The 23,316-nt window shown below is 51.8% G+C and overlaps 1 protein-coding gene across 1 annotated transcript in view; it reads right to left on the reverse strand.

The window, feature by feature from the left end:
* Gabbr2 (gamma-aminobutyric acid type B receptor subunit 2) overlaps positions 1–23,316 on the reverse strand; it is a 352,425-nt gene that overhangs the window by 154,166 nt on the left and 174,943 nt on the right. The window contains 1 exon segment of the mRNA XM_028882779.2: positions 12,271–12,372. Coding sequence (XP_028738612.1) covers positions 12,271–12,372 — 102 coding nt within the window.

A 23,316-nucleotide genomic window follows, 5' to 3' on the forward strand; every position in this document is an offset into this window, starting at 1 on the left:
CATCTTTTGAGCTCACAGAGCTCCCCAGTTCATAGCTGTTGGGGTGTTTTGGAGTGGTATTAAAACCTTGGTGCCATCAACACGCCTTGAGTGGTTTCAGGGGTCCCCCTTTCTCATCTCGGCTTCACTTTGCTCCTCTGAAATGTAGAGACAATGGTGACACCTCCCTTGTATGAGTTCTGGGAGGACTGAGTGAAACACCCTTCAAGAGGTGCTTAACATAGTACTTGGCACACAACAGGCACCCAGCGAATGGCAGCTAGCCATATGCTTGTAGCTCCCCCAGCCCATCTTTATTTCCAAGCTCTAGCTACCTTGCTATGTGCTGGTTTTCTCAGTGTGGCTCACAGATGTGTGTTGCAGAGAAAAACACACGGAACTCACTTACTTACTCACTACACATTTACCCAGCACCAGCCTGTGGCTCTTGGTCACTTTCTGAGGATGGGACCCAGCCTGGGCCCTGCCATCAGGAGGCCAGCTGGGTACAGGCTGGCACCGGCTCCTGTTCTCAGCTTCTCGCTTTGCAGGACCCAGCTTTGCAGGAGGTACCATCTCCCTGCTGGCCTTTGTTCTCTCCAGAGACCCCAGGCCCTCAGATGGTGGTTGGCAGGAAGCATGGCTTTAAAGATCAGTTTTTAGCATCTTTTAAAATTGGAAAGGGTTGCCTGGGAGGCCATCTTACTCATCATGTGTGTTAGCAAAATAGTGAAAGCCCTGTGCTAAAACTAGCCTTTGCTTGCAAGAAAGAATGGAAAGAAGGGGGGGGCACAAAACCCCATGCTTGCTCAGAAAAGGACTTTAAAGGGTCGTTCGCAGAGGCTGGCGGAAGGCAAGCGAGCCTTTGTCTCAGCAGTCTGCAGCACTATAAAAAGTTTCAGGCTGTTTCTGGTCTGTGGATGGGCTCCCAGGCACACACCAGCCTCCTTGTTATTGGCTGAAATCTTTTTACATCATTTGCTACGAACAGTGGCCATCTGTCCATCTGTCTGTCTCCACCCATCCATATTTATTCATCCATCTTCCAGGTTTATTGTGCATCTGGATTGCTAACCCCACTTGCTAAACATGGTACAGAGAAACAGCCTATTGGGTTTCAGAGCCAGAGAAACTGAGTTCCAATGCCAGCTCCATGCCTTGCTTTAGTCTGCTGAGCCTGCCTCTTGTTGTATCTGAAACAGGCACTGTCCTCCATGTCCTGTCTTGTGGTATAGGTAACTCATCACAACACAAGATGCCTTCTGGTCTTCAGGGTGCTTCCCCGGGCATCCTGCTGCCGCTGATCCCTCCTGTTTGCCCTCCTCAGATTCAGGCCCTGGTACCCCATTCTGTCCTCAGCTTTTGCTGCATCCTGATGGCAGCCACCCAGCCTGCGTCACCAGCATGGACGCATCCTCTGCTTTCCACAGAACACCTCTATGGGTGTCTCCTGGCTCCTTCAACTCAACATGTCCCAAGCTGAACCCTCACTTTTCTCTAGCGAGCAAGCCCCTTCCTCCTCCTGTTTCCATCTCTGGGAGTGGTACCACAGCCTCCCACTCTCCGAGCTGGAGACTGGAGTCATCTTCCACTTACTGCTCTCCTTCCCCTCCTACGTCCCAGCCCCTCAGCTTGCTGCTTCCACCTGTTCACCAGCTCCAGAGCCAGCCTGTCCCTGCAACCTATCCTCTGGGTTTGGTCACCACTCCTCTCCCCTTAGAGAATATCTGGACCCATGCCTTCCGCCTACCATGTCCAGTGGCCTCTACAGAGAGGGAGAGTCCTAGCAAACTCCAGATCTGACTGAAGAAATCTGACATGGCTCCCCAAGGTTGATCACACCCTCATCGGAGTCTCTTGATAGGTTGAGGTTCTTCCCCAACTGTCGCCTGCATCACAGTTCCCCTGCTTTTCTATGGAGTAATAGAGAACTATTCTGCAGACACACCTGCTTGCCATTCATCCACCCACCCATCCATCTACCAGTTCATCCATCCATCCGTCTACCAATCTACCCATCCATTCATCTACCTACCACCTCATCTATCCATCTGCCCATCCATCCATATATCTGTCCATCCATTCATACACCCACTAACCAACCAACCATCCATCCATCCATCCATCCATCCATCCATCCATCCATCCATCCATCATCCTCCCTCCCTCGCTCTGTTCCCTCTTTTGTACAAGCTGTACATCCCGAGTGTCCTTCTCTCTCCCCGTATTCTCCCGAATCACAGCTGCTCATCCCTCATTTTAGCTCAGGCTCCCTTATTTGCCATGTCACTGACTCATCAAGCCCAGTAGCCATTCTCCTCTGGGCTGAGGGCACCTCCACTTCCCTCCATCATGGCCCAAATACACTTTTTAAAAAATCTTCTCCTGACCCCCTGGCTCCTGAGCCAGCACAGGGCATGATGCATGTAGTGATGGGCATGATGCATGTAATGATAAGCATGCATGTGGCCTGATGCAGGGGGAGGATGCTGATACAGCACTGGACCCCATGGTGGGCTCTTGGCTGCTTACTGACATCCTACTAGTCCTGGGGCCTGGTGTTAACTGGGATCACATGTCCATTTCTCAAATGGACCAAAGGACCCACATCTTCATGGCGACCAACTCACCACTTGCTGACAGATAAACAACTAGTTCTGCCGTTCCATTTGGTCCAGGTAATGTCTCTGTTGCCATGACAACTATGCTGCAAAGACCCCCTTGGCTATAGGTTCTCAAGCTGTCAGGTTTAGATGGGCCTGAGGAATCATGGATCCAAGAAGCCACTTCCTAAAGAGGCCAATGGCTCTCCCTAGCTGTGCAGCACCCAGAGCTGGACTCTAACTCTGGTGTGTAGGACCCCTAGAGGGCCCCAAAGAAAGACACTCTTGGGAGCCAGGAAGCCCCTCAGGCAGAAAGCTATTCCTGTCTACTGTGCTTCTGGAAAGTAGGAAGGGCCTTTTCCCAAGCTAGGAGAGCAAGGAGGAGCCTGGGACAAGGGATGGAGAGGAAACGTGCTCCTTAGGGAGTTGCTGCCTTGAGAGCAGGTGAAGTGTTGGGGTCACTTCTTGGGTGGGACACATTCATCCAGGATTAAGGCGGTGAAGAGTGGTGTTCCCTCGCCCTGGAGTGGCACTTGTGTGTGGGTTCTGGGGTCAGGGAGAAAGAAATTCTAGGGAGGATGGATAGCACACACACACACACACACACACACACACACACACACACACACCACGCATTACAAGCTCCAGAATCACATTTGTCACTACCCAGAACATGAACCTCTTCCAGGAAGCCCAGAAGCTGAAAAATAAAATCCAAATAGGCCATGGCCCTATGTCTGGCCAACGCCTCACCCTGCCGACCGGGGCTGGAGCTTACGTTCCTGATCTCAGGGCTTGGGGCAGTTTGAGAAGGACCGAGAATAAGGCTTGATGAAGATGAAGCAGGCTTGTAATCTCAGCTACAGCAGGGGGACCACACACTGGAAGTCACCCCGGGCTATGGAGAGAGCCTGCAGCCCAGCCGGAACAGAGCTTCCCTGCTATAGCATGCGTGAAGCCCTAGGTTCAAACCCCTGTACTGAAAAATAAGTAAAAGTGCAAGGCAAATGGAGGAAGAGCCAGGCCTGCCCCTGTGGGCGAGAATGACAGAACAGAGCTGCGATCTCCGGAGAACAAGTCCATGGCTGAGGGAAAATCCCAAGCTTTCGTGACCGGACTCTTCTGGGGCCTCCTGGAGTGAAGAAGGATGACTCAGAACAGATGACAATTGCCCTGATCGATGGTCCTGGGTACAACACTTACAGAGAAACTTGCATTCACACCCTATGAGGCCACTGCCCCAGAAAGGGCGTATAGAGTGAAGCGGCCATGGGGGTGGGGTGGAAGTGAGGAGGGCTGCTCAAATCCTCACACCCAGAACCCTATCTCAGACTCCAGTTCCCAGAATCCCCATAGACACACAGGACATGCCCTAGCCCAGGGTAGATGTCCTTTCTCCTTTCTTGGCTCTCTTTTATCTTTTTTTTCTGAACCCCCTTGTCTCCAGGATCCTTAGGGGACCTAAAATCACACACTTCTGACCACCCAATCCATTGAATGATTTTAACTCCAGTTTGCCTGTCTTTCTATACAAAGACAAAAACGTGTCTTTGTATAGGTACCAGGTCTATGGGGTGTCTGCTGGTGTTCTGGGTTAACCCCCTTACTGCCTCATCCTGCTTCTAGCCTTCTTCTGAGTATACATGCTCTATCAGCCACTTTCACACAATCCCCAGTCTCTTAGAGTTTCTATTGTGGCAACGAAACTCTGACCAAAAAGGCAAGTTGGGGAGGAAAGGGTTTATTAGGCTCACACTTCAGCATTGCTGTTCATCGCTGAAGGAAGTCAGGACAGGAACTCAAACAGGGCAGGATCCTGGAGGCAGCGGCTGATGCAGAGGCCATGGAGGGGAGCTGCTGACTGACTTGCTTCCCCTGGCTTGCTCAGCCTGCTTTTTTTTTTTTAATAGACCCAGGACCACCAGCCCAAGGATGGCACCACCCACAACGGGCTGGGCCCTCCCCCATTGATCACTCATTGAGAAAAAGCCTTACAGCTGGATCTTTTGGAAGCATTTCCTCTACTGAGGCTCCTTCCTCTCTGATGACTCTAGCTTGTGTCAACCTGACATACAAAACCAGCCAGGACACCCCAGGCTCAGCTCCAGGGGACTCCGACTCTGGATTCCAGAGCACACAAGTGGGGAGTGGTGGCATACACCTAGATGCCAGCTAAGTGTGGTCCCAGAACCTCAGGGATGGCCACACATCCTGCCTAGAGCTCCCAGGCTGAATGAGACACCCCCCTTCCCAACTGGCCTGGGCTGCAGAGCTCAGCGTTAAGTCTAAAAAGCCACTCATGGAGAAAGAAGCCAGGCAGATGAGAGACAAGGTCATGAGTGACACACGCCATCCTGAGTCATGAGAGAGGCAGGCTAGACATGAGTCCCCTGAGGACCCAGCACAGCTCGACAGCCTTCTTGCTGCCAGAGTATGGGGTCCTGCAAGGAAGGTCAGGGTCACCTGACACTGACCTCTAGGTCATCTGGAGTCTCCTGTAGGCCCCTCTCTTCACCACTGTGAGAGGATGAGGTGAAATGAGCCACCACGCTCCTTGAGGCTGGCCTGGCATGGGCTGCAAGGAGCATCCGAGACTGTCTCTAAAGTCCTGGCTCAGACAGGCTGATCCCTTCAGGATGGATACTTCCTTATTTAACCAAAATTTGCCTAGGACCTTTCCTCCCCTTCCCACCAGACATACCCCTAAAGGCACAAAAGCAGGAAACATGTCTTCACATCCAGGAAGAGTGTGGAAAGGGGACAGCCCACAGCAGCCCACCGGCAACGTGTGACATTCCTTTAACTCCTGTATATTTAGCTTTCCAATAATATATCTGGCTTCAGATAAAAATACTGCGCTTTCTTCTCCATGTCTCTGAGCAAAGTTGGCCTCGGGGCCAATGCACTATGGTTACTCTTTGGTTGTGCACCCTCAGGGCCCAGGCAAATCTATTTGCAGAGGTTGGCCTGGGCTTCCTGCCTGTACAGATGTGGGGGTGGTTGGTTCAGGGAAAGGGGGACAGTCCCCACCAAGACCTTCTTGGACAGTCAGGGAAAGGAGTAACCAATCCTGACTAGGGCTCTCCCATGGAGCAAAGGCCGAGAGGGTGCACCTTCAGGCTGTCTTTGTGTAGAGTAGAGGCCTCCCACAGACATGCACATCCCAGTCCCAGGCTCTTTGCGGATGTAATGCCCCATGGCACGAGGCTCAAGCTTCAGGGAGAGCTAAGGCAGCTGATCTGAGACGGGGAGTTTTCTTGGATGGTCTGGGCAGGCGCAGTATTATCACAAGGGTACTTATAAATGGAGAGGCAGGCTGGGTGACAGTGGTGTCTCTGAGGACAGAGGAAGAGGCCACTGGTCAGGGCACAGAGACAATGCCCTCTCCTCTAAAGTCCAGGATGAATCATCCCTGGGGACAACTCCATCTTAGCCTGCCAAGACTTATGCTTGGCTTCTAGCCTTGAGGCCAGAAAGACACATCTGTATGGTTTGTAACCACATAGCTTTGTCCCACCAGCTGTAAGAAATGCATGTACCTCCCTCTGACCTGTGGGTGCCAAGCTGAGAGGGACTCTACTGTCCTTTCCTCTTTGGTGGGCCCTGGGATCTCTTAGCCACTGCTGACCTGCTGGTAGCTTTTCTGGACAATGTTGGTTCCCCTCTGTTCTCCCTGAGCCGCAGGAATGCTTCCCAGTGTTGGGCTATTTTTGTGACTCACTCAAAAATAGGTTCCTCTTTTTAGAGTCAGAAACCTGGTTCCAGCAGGTGTACTAAGTCTTTTGACAGTGAGATTCGACTCGATGACGTCATCTACGTTTATACTCAAGAACTGCACAGCCTAGTTACAGAAAGGAACTGCAAAAACATCTCAGAATGTTCTAAAAAGTTTACAGTTTTGTGTCAGACCTTGTTCATAGCTAGCCTGGGTTGCTTGTGGTCTGTGGGATGCAGGTAGAACTCCCCATGATGCATTGCCGGCGCCCAGCCTTTCACAGGCGTTTAAAGGTGAGAGTATTCACCTTTCTGCCCAGGCTGGGCCTTGCTGACTCCGATGACCTTCCCCTTTCCTCCCTTCCATGAGTGTAAGCCACAAAGCCACCTCCTTCCTGCTTTGCTGCTGAGAAGGCTCATGAGGAAAAGAGTGCCTTTAACTCTTTGCATACAAGCACTCTCCAGAATGTTCAGAGACTACGGAAGAATCCTTTAGCCACTGAGCAGTAGATGGGCATGAGGCTGGGACCAGGCTGTGGTGGCTGCATGCCCCCCTGCAGCCCCACTCCTCTGCTGCAGCCACCGCCAGCCTGCTGCAGTTTGTGTTAATTTCCTTGAGCTCACTTTCTCAACTTGTAAAATGGAGATAATAACATTCCCTATAGAGAACCAGGTAGTAAATCGTCTGGGTTTCATGGGCAATTACTCTCTGTGGCAATTACTCTGTTCCACGTAGCACAAAAACAGCCAAAAGCAGTGTTCTAAATGAATATGTGACAATAAAACTTTATTTATAAATCCGAATAGAGGGCCAGACTTGGCCTATTGGCCATCATTTGCTGACTGCTACCGTTCAGTAACTGGGAGGATTAAAAGAATGAATAAAATCTGTGAGAACAAAGAAAGTACTGGACAGTGTCTGTCTCGGGTGTCGAAGCAGAAGCCTGGGCTGAGGGCACAGGGGACAGGCTGTAAAGAGATCAGAGACAGAAAAGCAGCCTACAGATGCCCCTGCTTTCCCAGCAGTAGTTCAGGCACAAGGCTACCCTCTCCACTGATGACCACATGGTGATTGCTCTGTGGTCCCTGGGGCCACATGGAATTCACAGTAACCTGGCTTTTCATGGCTTTTGCAGGAGCTTTCATGCCATGAATTTATTTCTTGATTCTCACCATTTTCTTGCTTAGTTGTTTTTGGGTTTCTCATATGGCATCAGCTGCCAGTTCTCCAGGCTTGTGAGAGTGTTCTGCCTGTGAGGGCCACCATGTGAGCCTGTTTGGCGGATGGTGATAGATGAGGGAGGGAGAGGAAGTAAGTGCAGGCCTGCTTGACTCCAAGTCTGTGAGGAACTTCTGTTTGGGATGAGGAAGAACTGTGAACCATGGGAGGGCTATGCAGCTCCGAGAGCGCACTTAACAAGCATTGGAAATGCAAATGCCAGTTACGTTTGTAACGGTAAAAAGGGGAAGAGCTAAAAGGGAGCTCCCTGCTGCGTTTGCCTGTCTCCTTGGAGTCCTATAGGCCGGCTCTGTATTTCATCCAGCGGCCATCTGCAGCGCCAGCGACAGACTGTGTACTCGGTCACCTCAGGGCTGTCCCCTCATCTGTAGCAGGCCTGCTCTGCAAATTGTTGGGAGAGAACACCATGGTGTATTCCATACTTCAGGAACTCAAGAGGCGGAGGCAGGATGACCACTACTTCAAGACCAGCTTGGGCCACATAGATCTTGTCATACACACACCCACCACACAAAACAAACAAACAAACAAACAAACAAACAAACAAACAAACAAACCAGAAACCAATGCAAAAAAGCACAATCTGGGACCCCTGGCATTTTCATGGTGAAGTTGACCAGCTTGAATTTCTGGTCAGGATTCCTGTCTGGTCTGCAAAGGCCTGTTTGGAATGTTGTGGTTTAGAGGCTTGCTTTCTGTTTGGACACATGGACCAGATTTTCCTTGCTGTTGTCTTCCATGCTTTGGTAGCTTCGGGTTCCATTTACCACCATGTTGCTCAGAGGGTCCTTCAGCTCGGCTTGTCTTAGGTTTCTCTGTCTACGATCTTAGATTCTAGGTGGCTACAGAGAGTGTTCCCAGGGCCTCATACTAGCCAGGCTCCATGACTCAGGTCACCGCAGCCTCCTCGACAGTGAGACTTGGCTCTGAAACTGCCTCTTTTAAAACTGTCCCTTCTCTTAAGGAGACCAAGAGTTTGGTGCCTGTTTTTTTTTTTTTTTTTTTTTTTTTTTTTTTTTTAATCTCCCCTTTCTCAGGCTCTGAGAGTGCAATTTGGATTTCACGTCTCCAGTATTGTTGTACATGTTCCTGCATTCTGTGGGAAGCCGTATGCTCTTTCCCATCCGTCTATACATTTGCAGCAATTATTTAGACTTATCTCTCTCTTCCCAGAGTCTATGTTTCCCACGCGGCTGTTTCTATCTTGACCTCAGCTATAAAGTGTGCTGTTGCTCCCAGCTGGCTCTCAGGATCTACTTCCAGAAGGTTTCCCGGCGGGCACATGATGTGAGGCTCACACAGTCTGTCCCAGAGGCTCCATTAACCCTGGGGTTTCATGATGCAAAGAGGGTAGAGGGCAGCCTGGCTTTGAGAGCCTTGGGGAAGTCTGACTCCCCGCCCTCCACCCTCCACACCTCTGCCTAGATAGTTGCAAGATTTATCTTTAAAGTTTGTGCATCAAAACATTTGCCAAAATGTGTCCAGATGTCCTTTCCTATACCAAAGTGGCTAGGATGCAGACACGAGCTAGCCGGGACACATAGTTTCACATTTCTGAGCTAACTGTGGATTTTGTAGTTCAATGATGGCCGAATGTCGGCAATTTCGTATGATCTAGATTTGCTCTGTATAGCGTGCGTGTTTGGATGTGTGCATGTATTCACCGGTGTGGGCATGAGTGTTGAGGCCAGAGGCCAATCTTAGGTACTGTTCCTCCTGAGGGTATCCACAAGGGGGACAGTACCTCTCACTGAACCTGGAGCTAACCCCTTGGATTGGGCAGCTGGCCAGTGAGCCCCAGAGACCCAAGGGTCTCCCCCATCCCTGCCCCCGCCCCCAGCATTGGGGTTACAAGGATGCCTGGATTTTTATGTGGGTTTCTGGGGCCAGAACGCTGTCCTTGTGCCTGTACCCTTTCGGTCTTCCCAGTTCCCTTTCCTGCACTTGTCCCGGTTGCCTTACTGCGGAATGTACTAGAAACCAGGTTCTGGCTGCCCGGTGAGCTGCTGCTCCTGGCCTTCTATTTTGGTCCCACCTCTTGTCCTGGTGTCCTCTTAGCCCTCGTCTCCTCTCTCACCGTCATCTTCTCTCTCATTGGATTGATCGTGCCAACCATTTCCTCTGAATTCTGGAAGAGCGTCTCAAGTGCATCCTCCACGCCATTGATTTTTTTTTTCCCTCTCAGCCCTGGCTCTGCTCTCTGCTGCCTCTGCTGCAGATTCCTGTCTCGTGATCTGATACCCAGCTACTTCTTCTTCTTCCTGGTCCTCTGCGTCCCCGCTTCACTGAGCCCACACGGAAGCAGAGGCTTGCCTTTCTTCCAGGCTCTCCAGAGCTTCCCGCCTGTTCTCTCTTCTGAGTATGTTACCCCTATTTCCTCAGTGGTCTTTGCTGTCTAGACACTCACATGCAGCTCACTGAGCAATTAGGTTTGGTTGCAGGTGATGAGAAATGCTTCTAGAAGCTTGTGTTTTAAATGGGAGACGTGGGCGCTAGGATAAGGAGATGGATAGTCTGTCTAATGTGGTGGGTTGTCTCCCCCTGCTCCCCAGAAGATACGTTGAAAGCTTAACCCCAGCATTCTGGAATGGGACCTCATGTGAACACAGTGCAGTGGCAGAGGGTGTTTTTAACCAGGATTTGGTTACAATGGAATAGGGTTGCCTCTAGGCTCAGCTTGAGGAGTGTCCTGACGAGAGGACAGTATGGAGAAGGGGCGGGGTGTGTGTGCCATAAGAGGTGGAGCTGGAACTTGGCAGCTGCAGGCCAGGAGCTCCCAGGACTGTGGACACCAGAGGCTGAGGGAAAGGCAAGCTTGGAGAACACACAGTGCCGCCCACACCCCGACCTCTGCCCTCACCCCACCCTCTAGAACCAGGCCAGGGCGTACACACTCCTGCTGCTAAGCTGGGCTGGGCTGCACCTTAGTGAAAGCAGCCCCAGGAAACACACACGGATGTGGCTCTGCGAGATGGAGACAGTCAGGAGAGGGGGTAATGCCTCTGCCCCTGGCCCTGGCCTCTGAGCTAGGCAGGGCTAGGATCTTTTCTCCAGATCTTGGCTGCACAGGGCACTTGGGGCAGCTGGGCAGAGGTACCACCAGACTCCAGGGGGAATTCTAGCCCTCCACCTTCCCTGTAGGTCTTGAGGAGTTACCCAACCTCCTTTGGCCCTCAGTGAAATCGATCTCAAATCGACTTTGGGAAGCTCAAATGAAGAAATGACGGGCACAGGGTCAAGCCTCGGGTCGGTGGCCTGCTCTGTGTGGGTGGCCAGTCAAGGGCTGGAGGCTGGAAAGGCTGGGTGTTTGGGCTGCTGTTTTCGGCACCGTTCCCATCACGTCTGTTTTAGAACTTGAACTTGGCTGATGAGCAGAGCGCCGCTGTTCCACCCTGGATCTCAACACCTCGGCTTCTGCCCATGCTGCCTTTCAACTCCAAAGCCCTCAGAACTCAGCTGGGCCTGGGAGGCCAGGAGCTATTTCAGGAGCCTGCTCTGGGGAGACGCTCTGCATGTGGCAGAACAAGATTGGCGCAGCATGGCCCCCTTCCCCACTGGCCTGCCTCCTCCAGGCTCCTCAGGGCCTATCTAGACCCTGCAACAGCACAGTCCTTGACAGGAGACCAGGAGGTGTGGGGTTCTTCTGAGTCCCCTGGCTCCCCAGCTCTGAGCTCTGGATCCCCATCAGTGAACTGAAAAATCTCACGGCCTGTGGTTCACAGACATCACGTGCTGTGTCAAGGGGAACCTTGGACCCCCCTGAGTCAGAAGAGACACCAGCAGTTGGCATGTGGGATCTTCATGCTAATAACGTTCCCAGCGGCCATGAGGGAATGGAAGGGAGAGGGGAGTCCACAGCTCTGAGGACTGCTTCCCTCCACCCTCAGGAGAAGAGCGAGTTTCTTAGCTGAGTGCTTAGTTGTTGAGGACTGGCCTGGAGCTGTTTCCAGCCTCGGCATCACCTTGGTATTCCTTCCCCCAATGCCCCATGTTCTGTGGAACTCTGATGCTCCCACAGCAGAGCGTGCCTGCTACCCTTGCATCTGCAGCCCACCTTGCCTGCAGCCTGCATCCTGCGGCCTGGGATCCTGCTGGGCCTCTATCCATCTCTCTCTTCCCTAGAGTCAGGTCCGACCTCTTCCCCTGGCGGCATGAGTCACTTCTCCCTCCTTTTGCCCTAGACCCCTCATTTTCCCTCGAGTGGACCTTCTTCCTGGCTGTGCTGTGATCAACCTGAGAACGGGTGGGTGTGATGACATCTGGGAGCCCAGGAGAGGGGCCGGCACCGGGTAGGGGTTGGAGCTTGCGGTAGACAGTGAAAGGAAGACATGTTTACGATGGGGGAAACTCAAGTTGTCTCCCTCCGTCCCTAGAGTGACTGACGCGGGGTGGGATCGGGATATGGCCTCTCAACCATGCTTTTTGACGGGCCAGATAGCTCCTGGCTCCTGCCCCTGTGCAAGAGAGACAACATCTGTAGGTGCCCTGCTTGCCATTCAAGCATGGCTGAGGGGCGAAATAGCCACACAAGTTCCAGGGGCACAGAGCCTGGCTACCAGTGACCTTTGTCAGAGCTGGACAGCAATCCGTGGGGAAGCTCAAGGAGGCTGACTCCTGAGGTCTGGGATGTCAGAAGGAAGAACTGACTGTGAGGTCTACAATGAAGTCAGGGCTCTGACAGAGCAGGTGGACCCCCTGGGGGCGCCACTGTCCCCAGTGACAGGCTGCACCTACCTTGAGCTTTTTGACACTGGTGCAGGGATCATTGGAGAAGCTCTCTGTGTCCGAGATCTCGATGTCCTCCCCGTACAGAACCCCAGTCAGGTCGTTCCTCACCTGTGGACAGAGACAAATCAAGAGCTTGGGTAGGCTGTTGCCAGGAAGGGCCCACTCGTCAGGGTTGGTTGAATTGGGGAGCGGTTTTCTCCACACCACGGAGAGTCAGAAGGGAGCACAGCCTGTAGGTGACACTGTGACATGGCCCCAGGCAAGGCTGGGCTGCTCAGCCTGCCCTCGGAGTTCCTAGATGAGGCAAGGCGAAGAGATGGGCTGGCCAGCACCCCCACGTTGCCTGGCCTGGGTCAGGCCGTCTAACCGATACCTTGTTCATGTTTTGCAGTATAAGCTCCAGTATGGCTTCTGTGGCAGTGAAGACACAGCCAAGACTCCAGAAGGACAATATAGAACGGAGTTGGGGAGGGAATGGTGGCATCTGACCATGAGGCTCTGACCTCTGGGTTGCGCATGTGCCTACAAGGCAGAGGCTGCCAACGGCCATGTCGTCATGGTCAGCCGGTGTGGAAAGACGTCAGGCGTTCAGGGGTACTGTGGCACCCTAGAGACCACATGGCCTTCTAAGGATAGCCACTGCTGTCCCATTGCCATGCTGGAAACAGGCCCAGGACACTTGAGGGGAAGAAATCAGAAATCCAGGCTTCTCCCATATCACGCCCCCCCCCCATATTTTTTGGTGTTGATTTTTGTTTAAAGTTTGGTTTAAACATAACAAGAGGTATCTGGCTGAAGAGTATACCTGGCTGGGTGTTCCTGAAATGCAACAATGGACCCCATACAGCGGAGCTGCTGAGAAGGGACAGATGAGAGGTGGGGACCCAGCTTCTGTGTCTTGCTGTTTCTGACGTGCTTGTGACCTTGTCCCCTGGGTGTGATCTTCCTCTCTCTGAGCCCAAGAGGAGGAGACTCTGAAAAGCACGTCTTGCTTACTCCGCGGGGATGGCCACTGTCAAGCCAGACAGCAACAAGTGTTTGTGAGGATGAGAGCCTCTGGTGCCCTTGGGAACCACCCCTGGGAGCGTACAGTGGTTCAGGATTCTGGGAAACAGAACGCGGTGCCTCAGAAAACCAAACAGTGATCACCACCTGCTCCAGCAAGTAAGTCCACTCCTGGGAATAATTCCCCAAGAAATGACAGCAGGGACTTGTCATGTACACTCAGTGTGTCAGCTGCTTTTTTCAGTACCGTGTCAAGGTATCTGCCAGAGCACAGAGCAACTGAAGGAGGGAGGGTTTTTCATTTTATTTTTAATATTTTATCTATCTATCTATCTATCTATCTATCTATCTATCTATCTATCTATCATCTATCTGTCTATCTATCTATCTATCTATCTATCTATCTATCTATCTATCTACCTATCTACCTACGTGTGTGTGTGTGTGTGTGTGTGTGTGTGTGTGTGTGTGTGTGTGTGACTGTATGTCAAATGTGTGTGGTTGCCTGTTAGAGATATCCTGGAGCTAGAGTTACAGATGGTTGTGAGCTGTCCAACATGGATCCTAGGAAATGAACTTGGGTTCTCTAGAATTCCTAGAGACAGGAACGGCAAGCACTCATAGCCACTGAGTCATCTCTGCAGCTCTGAGGAAGGGTTTGTTTTGGCTCACAGTCCGAGAGGGCACAGTCCGTCATGGCAGAAAATGATGGAGGAGTTCACGGTGGTAGGGTGTACAGTAGGGAATTCTCACATCTCAAAAGACCAGGAATCAGGGAGGGCTCAGGCCAGAACTAGAGCCAGGTTACAACCCTCACGGCCTGGCCCCCAGTGACCCACTTTCTCCAGTGAGACTCCATCTCCTAAAGGTTCCACAACTTCCCTAAATGGCACTATGATGGAGGACCAAGTAGTCAAACACAAACCTATGGGGGAGATTTTACCTTCCAACTGTAACATCCATATTCCCAGGACATTATTCACAAAAACCCCAAAGTGGGAGCAACCCAAGTGTCTGTTTCTGGATGGGTACTATAAACACATGGAGTGCACACACAGAGTGACATACTATTCAGCCTTCAAAAAGATTGAGATTCTGAGTATATTACAACATGCATGGCTGTCTTGGTTAGAGTTTCTATTGCTGTTAGAGACACCATGACCACAGCAACTCTTATAAAGGACAACATTTAATTGGGGTGGCTTACAGTTTCAGATGTTTAGTCCATTATCATTTTAGTGAGACATGGTGGTGTGCAGGCAGACATGATACTGGAGAAGGAGCTGAGAGTCCTACATTTTGATCTGCAGGCAACAGGAAGTGAACTGTCTACACTGAGCGTAGGTTGAGCATAAGAGACCTCAAAGTGCACCCTCACAATGACACACTTCCTCCAACAAGGCCACACCTACTCCAACAAAGTCACACCTCCTAATAATGCCACTCCCTAAGAACTTATAGGGGCATTACATTCAAACTACCACAATGGGTTAATCTAAAGAAAGGCAGACCCAAAAGGCAATTACACAAGGTACCTGGAAGAGGCAAATTCCTAGAGACAGTCACTGGGGGTGGACAGCAGAGTGGATTTGGTACTGAATGGGCTCAGAGCCTCAGTTTAGGGTGGTGCAAAGGTTCAGGAGATGTATAACACGGCAGTTACATAACTTGAGAAGACCCTTATTGCTGTGCACTTACAGATGGCCAAGGTGTTCTGTATACTTCATCCCAATAAAATAAACTTTCTTAATTGGGCAGAGGTGGTGCACGCCTTCAATCCCAGCACTTGGGAGACAGAGGCAAGCCGATCTTTGTGAGTTCAAGGCCAGCCTGGTTTACAAAGCAAGTTCCAGGACAGCCAGGAATGTTACACAGAGAAACCCTATCTCGAAAAAAACAAAACAAAACAAACAAAATAGACCTTCTTATGTTAGCATTCGGAAGATCCATCTAAAACATACATCAACGTGGTTTTGGACAATCTGGCCCTGCATGTCACTGGCCGTCAGGAAGCCACTGCCAAGGAAGGGGGGCAGGAGTGCCAGAGGGAGCCACCCTGCTTTATTTCCTTGAGAGAGAGATGCAGGTGGTTATTTGTGAATTCCACTTGACGGTACTGGGTGTTCATTTTGCTCTACGGCTTTCTAGATTCTGGAGATGGTTCACGAGGGACATTTTGTAGCAGGAAAAAGCACTCCACGTCCAGTGTGGTTGTTTTGTTGGAGGTACTGGGGACTGAACCCAGGTGTGGTTTGCATGAGAAACAGCTCCCATGGACTCATGCATTTGAACATATGGTCCCCAGTCAGTGGCGCTGTTTGGGGGAGGTTATGGACCCTTTAGAACCTAGAACCTTGCTTTTAGAAATCATGGTCTCCTTCCATGTCCAGTTAGGTTGAGATGTGAGCTCTCAATCTTGCTGTGGCCACCGGCCTTCCTTGCCGTTATGGATGCTATGCCTCAGCAGCCATCAGCCCAAGTAACTCTTCTGTGAGTTGCCTTTGGCCATGGGTTTTATCACACAGCAGAAAAGTGCTGAGCGTAGCAGCCCTGGTGCATGCTAGGCAAATGCTCCACCACCAAGCTCCGTTTCAGCCCCCCCCCCCCCCGCTACAGTTTTTGCCTCTGCTTTGATAGAATATTAGAGACTAAGATGGGCAAATGCTGCCTCTGCTATTACAGCTCAGTTCTGTGTCCTCATGGCTTCCGGTCACAAGTGGGTCCATCTCAGTGTTGCCCGCCTTGGGTGCGGGCACTGGGTGGCTGGCAACACAAATCAGTGTCTTCACCAAGGGCAGGCACTGCCGAGACCCAGCTCTCGATCTGCGTGTCACTCGCATTTGGAGAGGTGACCCAGCTTGCTCTGAACCTCGGTCTTCCTACCTGAAAATGGAGACAGTGGGCAAACAGCTGGATTCCAGGCTCATCCTGGAGCCGTGGAAGGGCTTTGTGAGCTGTGGATTTCAGTACGCTGCTTAAAAGTGAGGAAGGACCCAGTGGTTGAGGTATCTATGAGAGTGTCAGGCCAGGTGTGAGAACCGGTGTTATATTTTGCTTGGTAAAGGGATAAACCCACCCTACAGGTGTTCTCATCCTGCCTCCAATTTCACCCACGAGCAACTGAGGGAGACTCAGTCTGGTGATTTTTCCACACCCCAGCCTGGTGCTCCAGAGCAGGCCCAGTGCCTGGTTGGCACTGATAGCCGTCAGCCCCCATTGCTTCAGCTCTTCGGTGTTTGTGCTCAGCTCGGGTATTTGTTCTGATGGACTTTCAGGGGTGGCAAGTAAAGCAAACCAACTAAGTGGCATTTCAAAGAAGCAAGGTAGAGAACAGAAGGATGTAAGGCACCACCCCACCCTCACTTGGGAACTGGAAGAGCCACTGCTTCGTCCCCCAGATGCCCAGGTTAGGCCTGAACCTGCAGGTTCTCCTGGGTAATGGGTCCGGGGTCTGAGCTGCTTGCTCTAGACTGCAGGTCTCAGATTCTAGAATCCTTTTCACTCCTATTTAATAAAAGCAAGTACACGTTCTTCTGGGAAAGTAAAAGCCCTTCATTCCTGGGAAGATAAAGCGAAGATGCTGATTGATGGGTGATGGGGCCGATGAGTCCGAAACTGAGAAATTGGAAAACCATGAAATAGCGGAGCGTATGTTTCAGTGGCTCCGGACACTGCAGGCTCAGCTGTCCCTGGGGTCACATGGCTGCGGCTCCCTGCACAGTGCGAGAGTATTCTACCAAATATCACCAGAAAAGATCAAACCCCCAAGTCCTAAGCTGTCAAATGGGAATCAGGGCATCATGCTTGTATCATGATGAAGCTGAGAGTTCCTTCTAGGAAGGCTGTGACAGGAGGTTGTATCTAGGTGACACATGCTGGAGAACCACAAAACTAAGTCACAAACATGACCTCCAAGAAACTCTCATCATGATTACAACCTGTGTTGGGCCATGTGGGCCAATGTAGAAATCTCCCAGTAATCTTACTGTCTACCCTACACTGCTTGGGTCCTGTGAAGGCTTGCCCTGCCAGGCTCCTGTCCCCGCCATGCTCTGGTGCCCACACGTAGAACCAATGAAGTCCCTCCTGTGCCTACCGATCCTCCACTGCAGCCTCAGATGCCTGACCTCCAGCAAGGCAATCTCGAGCCCAAGTGCAGAAGTCCCAGGATGAAGCCCAGGCAGCTGGGGGAGGGGGAACATTTGCGACCTCGTTCTCAGTCAGCCCTACTGCTGGATCCGAAATCACATCTGTCTAACCACTAACTGGCTTTGGGACTTCATGCTTTCATGAACCACTCTCAAGGGCCCTGGAGTTTTCCGGGATGAGATCTGTCTGTCCCTCCAATCTCGTGTATTTGTCTCATGCTCGTTCACGCCTGACATTGACATCTCCTCTGCTCAGGCACTGGGGTAGCCAGTGATGGGCTTCTAACATGGCCCTGACCTACTCACCGCCCTGCATCTCTCTCTCTCACTAGTAGGTGCGGGAGGCATCCCTCAGATGGCTTCTCTGGTGAATGCATGAGTACCTGCTGAGGCTCTTGAGTTTAGTGCAACAGAGCCAGAGCCAGGCCAAGAAGAGGAGCAAGAAGTACCCAGCCTGGGCAGCAGCATGTGCAAAAGTCCTGGGGTGGAGGAAGATGGTACAGAAACTAGAGACTGTTGAACCTGGAATTAAAGGAGAGCCTAAAAGAATGGTTGGGGGACAGCATTGGAATGAAGCAAGGGAGAAAGGAGAGGTGGGCGGGGCTAGATCATGTGAGCCTTACAATTTACATTAAAGGTGCTGTGATCTCAGCGCTATAGAAAGCCATTGTGAGGATTCAAGAGAGGAACTGACCTGAGCGGGGCTGTGTTTGCAGTGATAACCCAGGTTGCTGTGGGGGTCAATGAAGTGTGAGTCATGAGGTGTGTGTGTGTGTGTGTGTGTGTGTGTGTGTGTGTCAGAAGCATTGAGGGTAACTGATAATGTGTATCACTCTTCTATTGCTCTGTAAAAATTATCCCAGCAACTTCAAACGATAAGCACACATGGTCTCCCTTGTTCCCAGCGGTGGAGAACCAGAGCACAGTGGCATGGTAGCCCTGGCCAGGGCCTTTCTATAAAGCTGCAGACAAGATCACACTGGTCTGTCACTGGGAAGATGGCCGTGCCTCGGGGTCACCTGAGGATGCCTGGGTGTCTCCCAACTGATCGGTGGGATAAAAGTTTTCCACGTGCGTCCAGTGAGCCGCTCAAGTTCCTCGCTCTGAGTTGAGGGGAAGGGGTTCTCAGCTGAGGACCGACGCAGAGGTTCCACCCCCTCTCCGTCCCGGCTCCCATCTTTCCCTGCTGCTGGGGCTCCTCTCCTGCCCTCTCCATCTCAGCTACATCTTGTCTGAAAAGTACTGACCAAGCATCCGTGGTCAGACCACTGGTCTCAGGCAGGGCAGGTTCAGAGTCCGTGAAGTGGGAGTGCCTGAGACTCCGACACACCTAGCTCTGACGGCCAGCCATCCCCAGGACACCATTCCTATGGAGGTCACCGCCCCAGCCCAGGAATCATCCAGAAAGACAGAGCTCCAGGTGCAGGTGGGGACAGATCTGCCTGCACGTATAAGTGTGAACATTCTAATTAGGTTAGACGTGAACTCGGAGCGGAGCGAGTCCCCAGCTCTCCTACGGAAGCCGAGGTAACCCACTTACTCTGCCGTTCACATGCACCTGCTATATATAGCGACAGATTGTGCCGAAATGTCACTCCTCTTACCTGACTAAAACGTATAATTATAGATTTACTTCTATTCATTCATGAAATGTGTCTTCACTTGATTAAACAGTTCATTCAAGAAAAAATCCATTAACACGCGGAGCGTGTGCAAATACGGATCCTTCAATGCTGAGGGCGCCGACGGAGTTAAGATGCTAATTAGGCTAAATAGGCTTTGAAATGTCCCAATGTTTGAATAATTCAGGTCACTTTTACTGGGGCTTCAGCTCCCCAGGAACTACCATTAATTTAAACTAATTAGAAAAAAATTAGCACAGAGAAGATCAAGGCAGGAAGAGATGGCTGACTTCAAAATGGAGGAGCTGTCACAGGAAAGGGGACACCTGGTTCTGGACACCCGATAGCAGCCAGTGAACCAACAGAGAGAAGGGCCAGGAAGGTAGATCCTGGCTCAAATCCAGAAGGAGGAAGAACTGGGGGGCAGGAAGTGAAGATAATGACATAGAAGATGAAGAAAATGTTCTAGTGAAGAGGAAAGTGGTAATGAGCTCCCCATCACCAGAAGCATGCAAACAGGAGCTGGACACTAAGCAGAGACTTTTTTCACCACCAATGTCTGTGGTTTTTCTACACTATGCTGATCCCATTTACTGTTCTCTTTGGATGTTAAAGTTGCTGAAGCAATTCTGAGTAACTGGGAGGGGTATTTTTGTCTCATCCCCTCTCCTAAGGTTTGGCCCATGCACTTAAATTCTTTTAGAAGTTTCTCTGTGTGGCGGAAAGGCACTCCTGTGGGAACAGAGATCACCTACTTTCAGGGAAGTTAGTGCTTAATACTGCATAGCTGGAGTTGAACCTGCGTGGATGAAATGAAGGGCAAGCGTGTAAGGGAAGATGTGCTGTGTGGTGGTTAATGGTGGGTGTGCAAGGGAAGATGTGCTGTGTGGTGGTTAATGGTGGCTGTGAGCTTGATTGGACCTGTGCAGTCTGTGAGTTTCCTGGATGGATTAATTGAGATGGGAATCCCCTCCCGAAGGTGGGCAGAGCCTTTCCCACAGGGCCCGGGTGTAAAGAGGGCCAAAGGAGGAGCAGGGCCGCAGTCTGCATGCCTTCGCTCCTTGCTGACCATGGCCTCTACCCCGGTGCTGCCCGGCTTCTGCCATCCTTCACAGACATCTGAACTCAGCTTCTTCAGTCTCCCGACGTGGCTGAAGATGAGCGCCTCGGCAGCAATCTCCCAGGCCTGCAGAGTCAGGTTGTGACTGAGGAGGCATCCAGCTTTGTGGACTGAGCATCTTACAAGTTCCCAGCCTCTCCGGCAGGCATGCAGACAGCCATTGCTGGACTATCCAGCCTGCACTGTGCAGTCCCCTAACAACCCCCTGTGTCGTACAGACTCGTTCTAGTAGGTCCTTTCCTCTAGAGAGCCCTAGTGCACAGTGGGAACTTTTTCTGAGCATTCACCCTAGAGACGGCAGCAACAAAGACTCAAGAAGCAATCCCACTAGGGTCTAGCCTGGTGGGCCAATAAGCATGTTTGTTTATTTAGCGCTCTGTGTGTGTGTGTGTGTGTGTGTGTGTGTGTGTACACACTCATGTGTGTCTTTGTGTATATTCGTGTGTGACATCCGACACCTTCTCCAGTCACTCTCCACCTTGTTTTCTGAAACAGGGTCTCTCACTGAGTAGAGTTCACCGACCGACTAGACTGGCCGCCCTGGGATCCTCCTGTCTCCACACCCCAGCGCCGGGACTCCAGGCGTGTATTTGTATATGTGTTGTACATGTATATGTACTGTGATGCTTCATGCTTGTGGCAGGCACTTTACCCACTGGGCCGTCTGTCCAGCCCCACCACGGCTTCTAGTCAGAGTTACTTACAGGAACCTGGGCCACATGCAAGTTTCTCTAGAGCAGCGGCTTTCAACCGTCCTAATGCTGCGGACCCTTTAATACAGTTCCTCATGTTGTGGTGAGCCCCAACCACAAAATGATTTTCATTGTTATTTCATATCTGTAATTCCGCTGGTGTTATGAATCCTAATATAAATATTCATGTTTTCTGACGGTCTTAGGCGAACCCTGTAGAAAGGTCATTCACTCCCACAAGGGTCATGGCTCACAGGTTGAGAACCGCTGCTCTAAAGGAAATGCCTCGCTCCTCCAGCAACCACTGACCACTTACGTGTCTTCAGGGGTGGGGATGGGGCGTCATGAGTCCCACCCCCTCCTCCGCCACAGTAGAACATCAATGGGCCCAACCTTGTGCAGGTGACACGTGGGTAATCATAAGTGCTGAGAGTTCAGGAGGACAACGGTCATATTGAGTGCAGAGGACAGCACTCCACAAAGAAGTGCATTCGATGCTCTGTGTGCAGGCCGCGTGGGAGCGCAGATGCAGCTGTGCATGAGCATCCCTCGCTGTGCATCAGCATCCCTCGCTGAGCATGAGCATCCTTTGCTATGCATGAGCATCCCTCACTGTGCACTAGCATCCCTCACTGTGCACCAACACCCCTCGCTGGGCACCAGCATCCCTCGCTGGGCACGAGCATTCTTTGCTATGCATGAGCATCCCTCGCTGAGCACGAGCATCCCTCACTGTGCACCAGCATCCCTCACTGTGCACCAGCATCCCTCGCTGTGCACGAACATCCCTCCCTCCCTCCCTGTGCACGAGCATCCCTCACTGTGCACCAGCATCCTTTGCTATGCATGAGCATCCCTCGCTGTGCACTAGCATCCCTCACTGTGCACCAGCATCCCTTACTGTGCACCAGCATCCCTCCCTGTGCATCAGCATCCCTTGCTGTGAAGAGTCAGCATGCTGGGTAGTCTGAGAAGGGGGTACTTGGACTTGGGGTTGGCTTGTAAGGAGCTGATGCTGGTGGGGTTGGTCCATGTTCCTTTCCACACAAGCTCCTCACATCCTGGAAGGAGTTGGGGTCCGGTGTAGTGTGGCACACAGGAAGCCTGTGAGGAGTGAGTGAAGGATGGAAGGATGCCCAAGGAGCCCGAATCCATCCATACTTGGTTGCCAGGGGCTGAAGGCTAAAGAGGAGAACCCCATGGAGTCAGAGTCAGTGGGGGAGCAGTGAAATGACTTCCTGGGGTGGCCCACAGCTCCACTGTGGTGTCCACTCCTGTCTGATGTCCCAGCCTCTCCCGTGGCAGCTTCCTCTCTCTCTCTCTGAGCTCTGTGCTAAGCCCTGCCCTCTTTTCTCTAAGGTCCTTGAGTATGTGTGACCCTGGATGGATCCTTGTGGGCCCTCCCATTCTTACAAACTGAGTGACACCCTTTTAGGGTACCCCAATCTGGCTTTTCAGGTTAAATTCCTTTTTTCCTGGGCATTACCATGGACATCATGTCTAGAACCTTCTATAGGAAGCTCTTATTCCCATCACTGGTAAGATTCACCTGTGACTAAAACGGGTAGCCTCACTGCCTATCATACATTTCCTTCAAGACAGCACCCCCAGTGACTGGTCTAGCCTGCTTGGCTTGACTCAGGGAGAAAGCACTGGCACTAACCAGGCAGTAATCCTTGCTGGGACCCAACACTTGTCCTCAACCCACACCCGCAGCGGCCTGGTCCTGCTCCCTCTGGAAATTGACTTTAATGAGAGGCATCTCTGACTGTTCTGAGACTCCCAGTTCTGTTATTCCAGTGGGGAGTTGGGGGGATGTCTCAACAGGTATCAGAAAAACAATGGGATCCAGGGGCATAAGGGCTAATGGGTGGCCCAGTAGGAGTCAGACAGCCAATGGGATCCCAGCAGGGGTCTGAAGGCCAATAGGAGGCCTGCAGGGTTCAGAAAGCCAATGGGAGCCCAGCAGGAGGCAGAGGGCCAAAAGGACTCCGGAAGGTACTAGAAGGGTAGGAGACCAGCGGGTGTGAAGAGGCCGGTGGCAGGTCTCAGCAGGCACTAGAGGGCTAATGAGAGGTCTCGGCAGGTGTCGGAGGGCGACAGGAACTCAGCAGGCACCACAAGGCCATAGAGAGACCTCAGCAGGAGTCAGAGGGCAGGGAGGAGAAAGAGTTAAAAGGTCCGGATCTTTCTTTGCAGCCCCGTTCTCTCCGGCTGGGCTCCAGCGGCGCTCTTAAGCTCCGCCCCTCCTCTTGTAGGTGGTGGCTGTGACTCCCACCATTGCTAGTCCTTGGGGCCTCATTAGCCTGATTAGGTTCCCTGGCCTTGCCCATAATGCCCCTGTGAAGTTTGCTTTCTTCTGACCCCCCCCCCCCATGTCATGTTTCCTACAGGGCCCTAATGGATAGAACACTCGTGCTTTGCAGGTACAGGTTACCCAAGGATAGCCCGATGCCTCTACTCGC

This window comes from Peromyscus leucopus, chromosome 2, assembly GCF_004664715.2.
Source record: "Peromyscus leucopus breed LL Stock chromosome 2, UCI_PerLeu_2.1, whole genome shotgun sequence".
NCBI lineage: Eukaryota > Metazoa > Chordata > Mammalia > Rodentia > Cricetidae > Peromyscus > Peromyscus leucopus.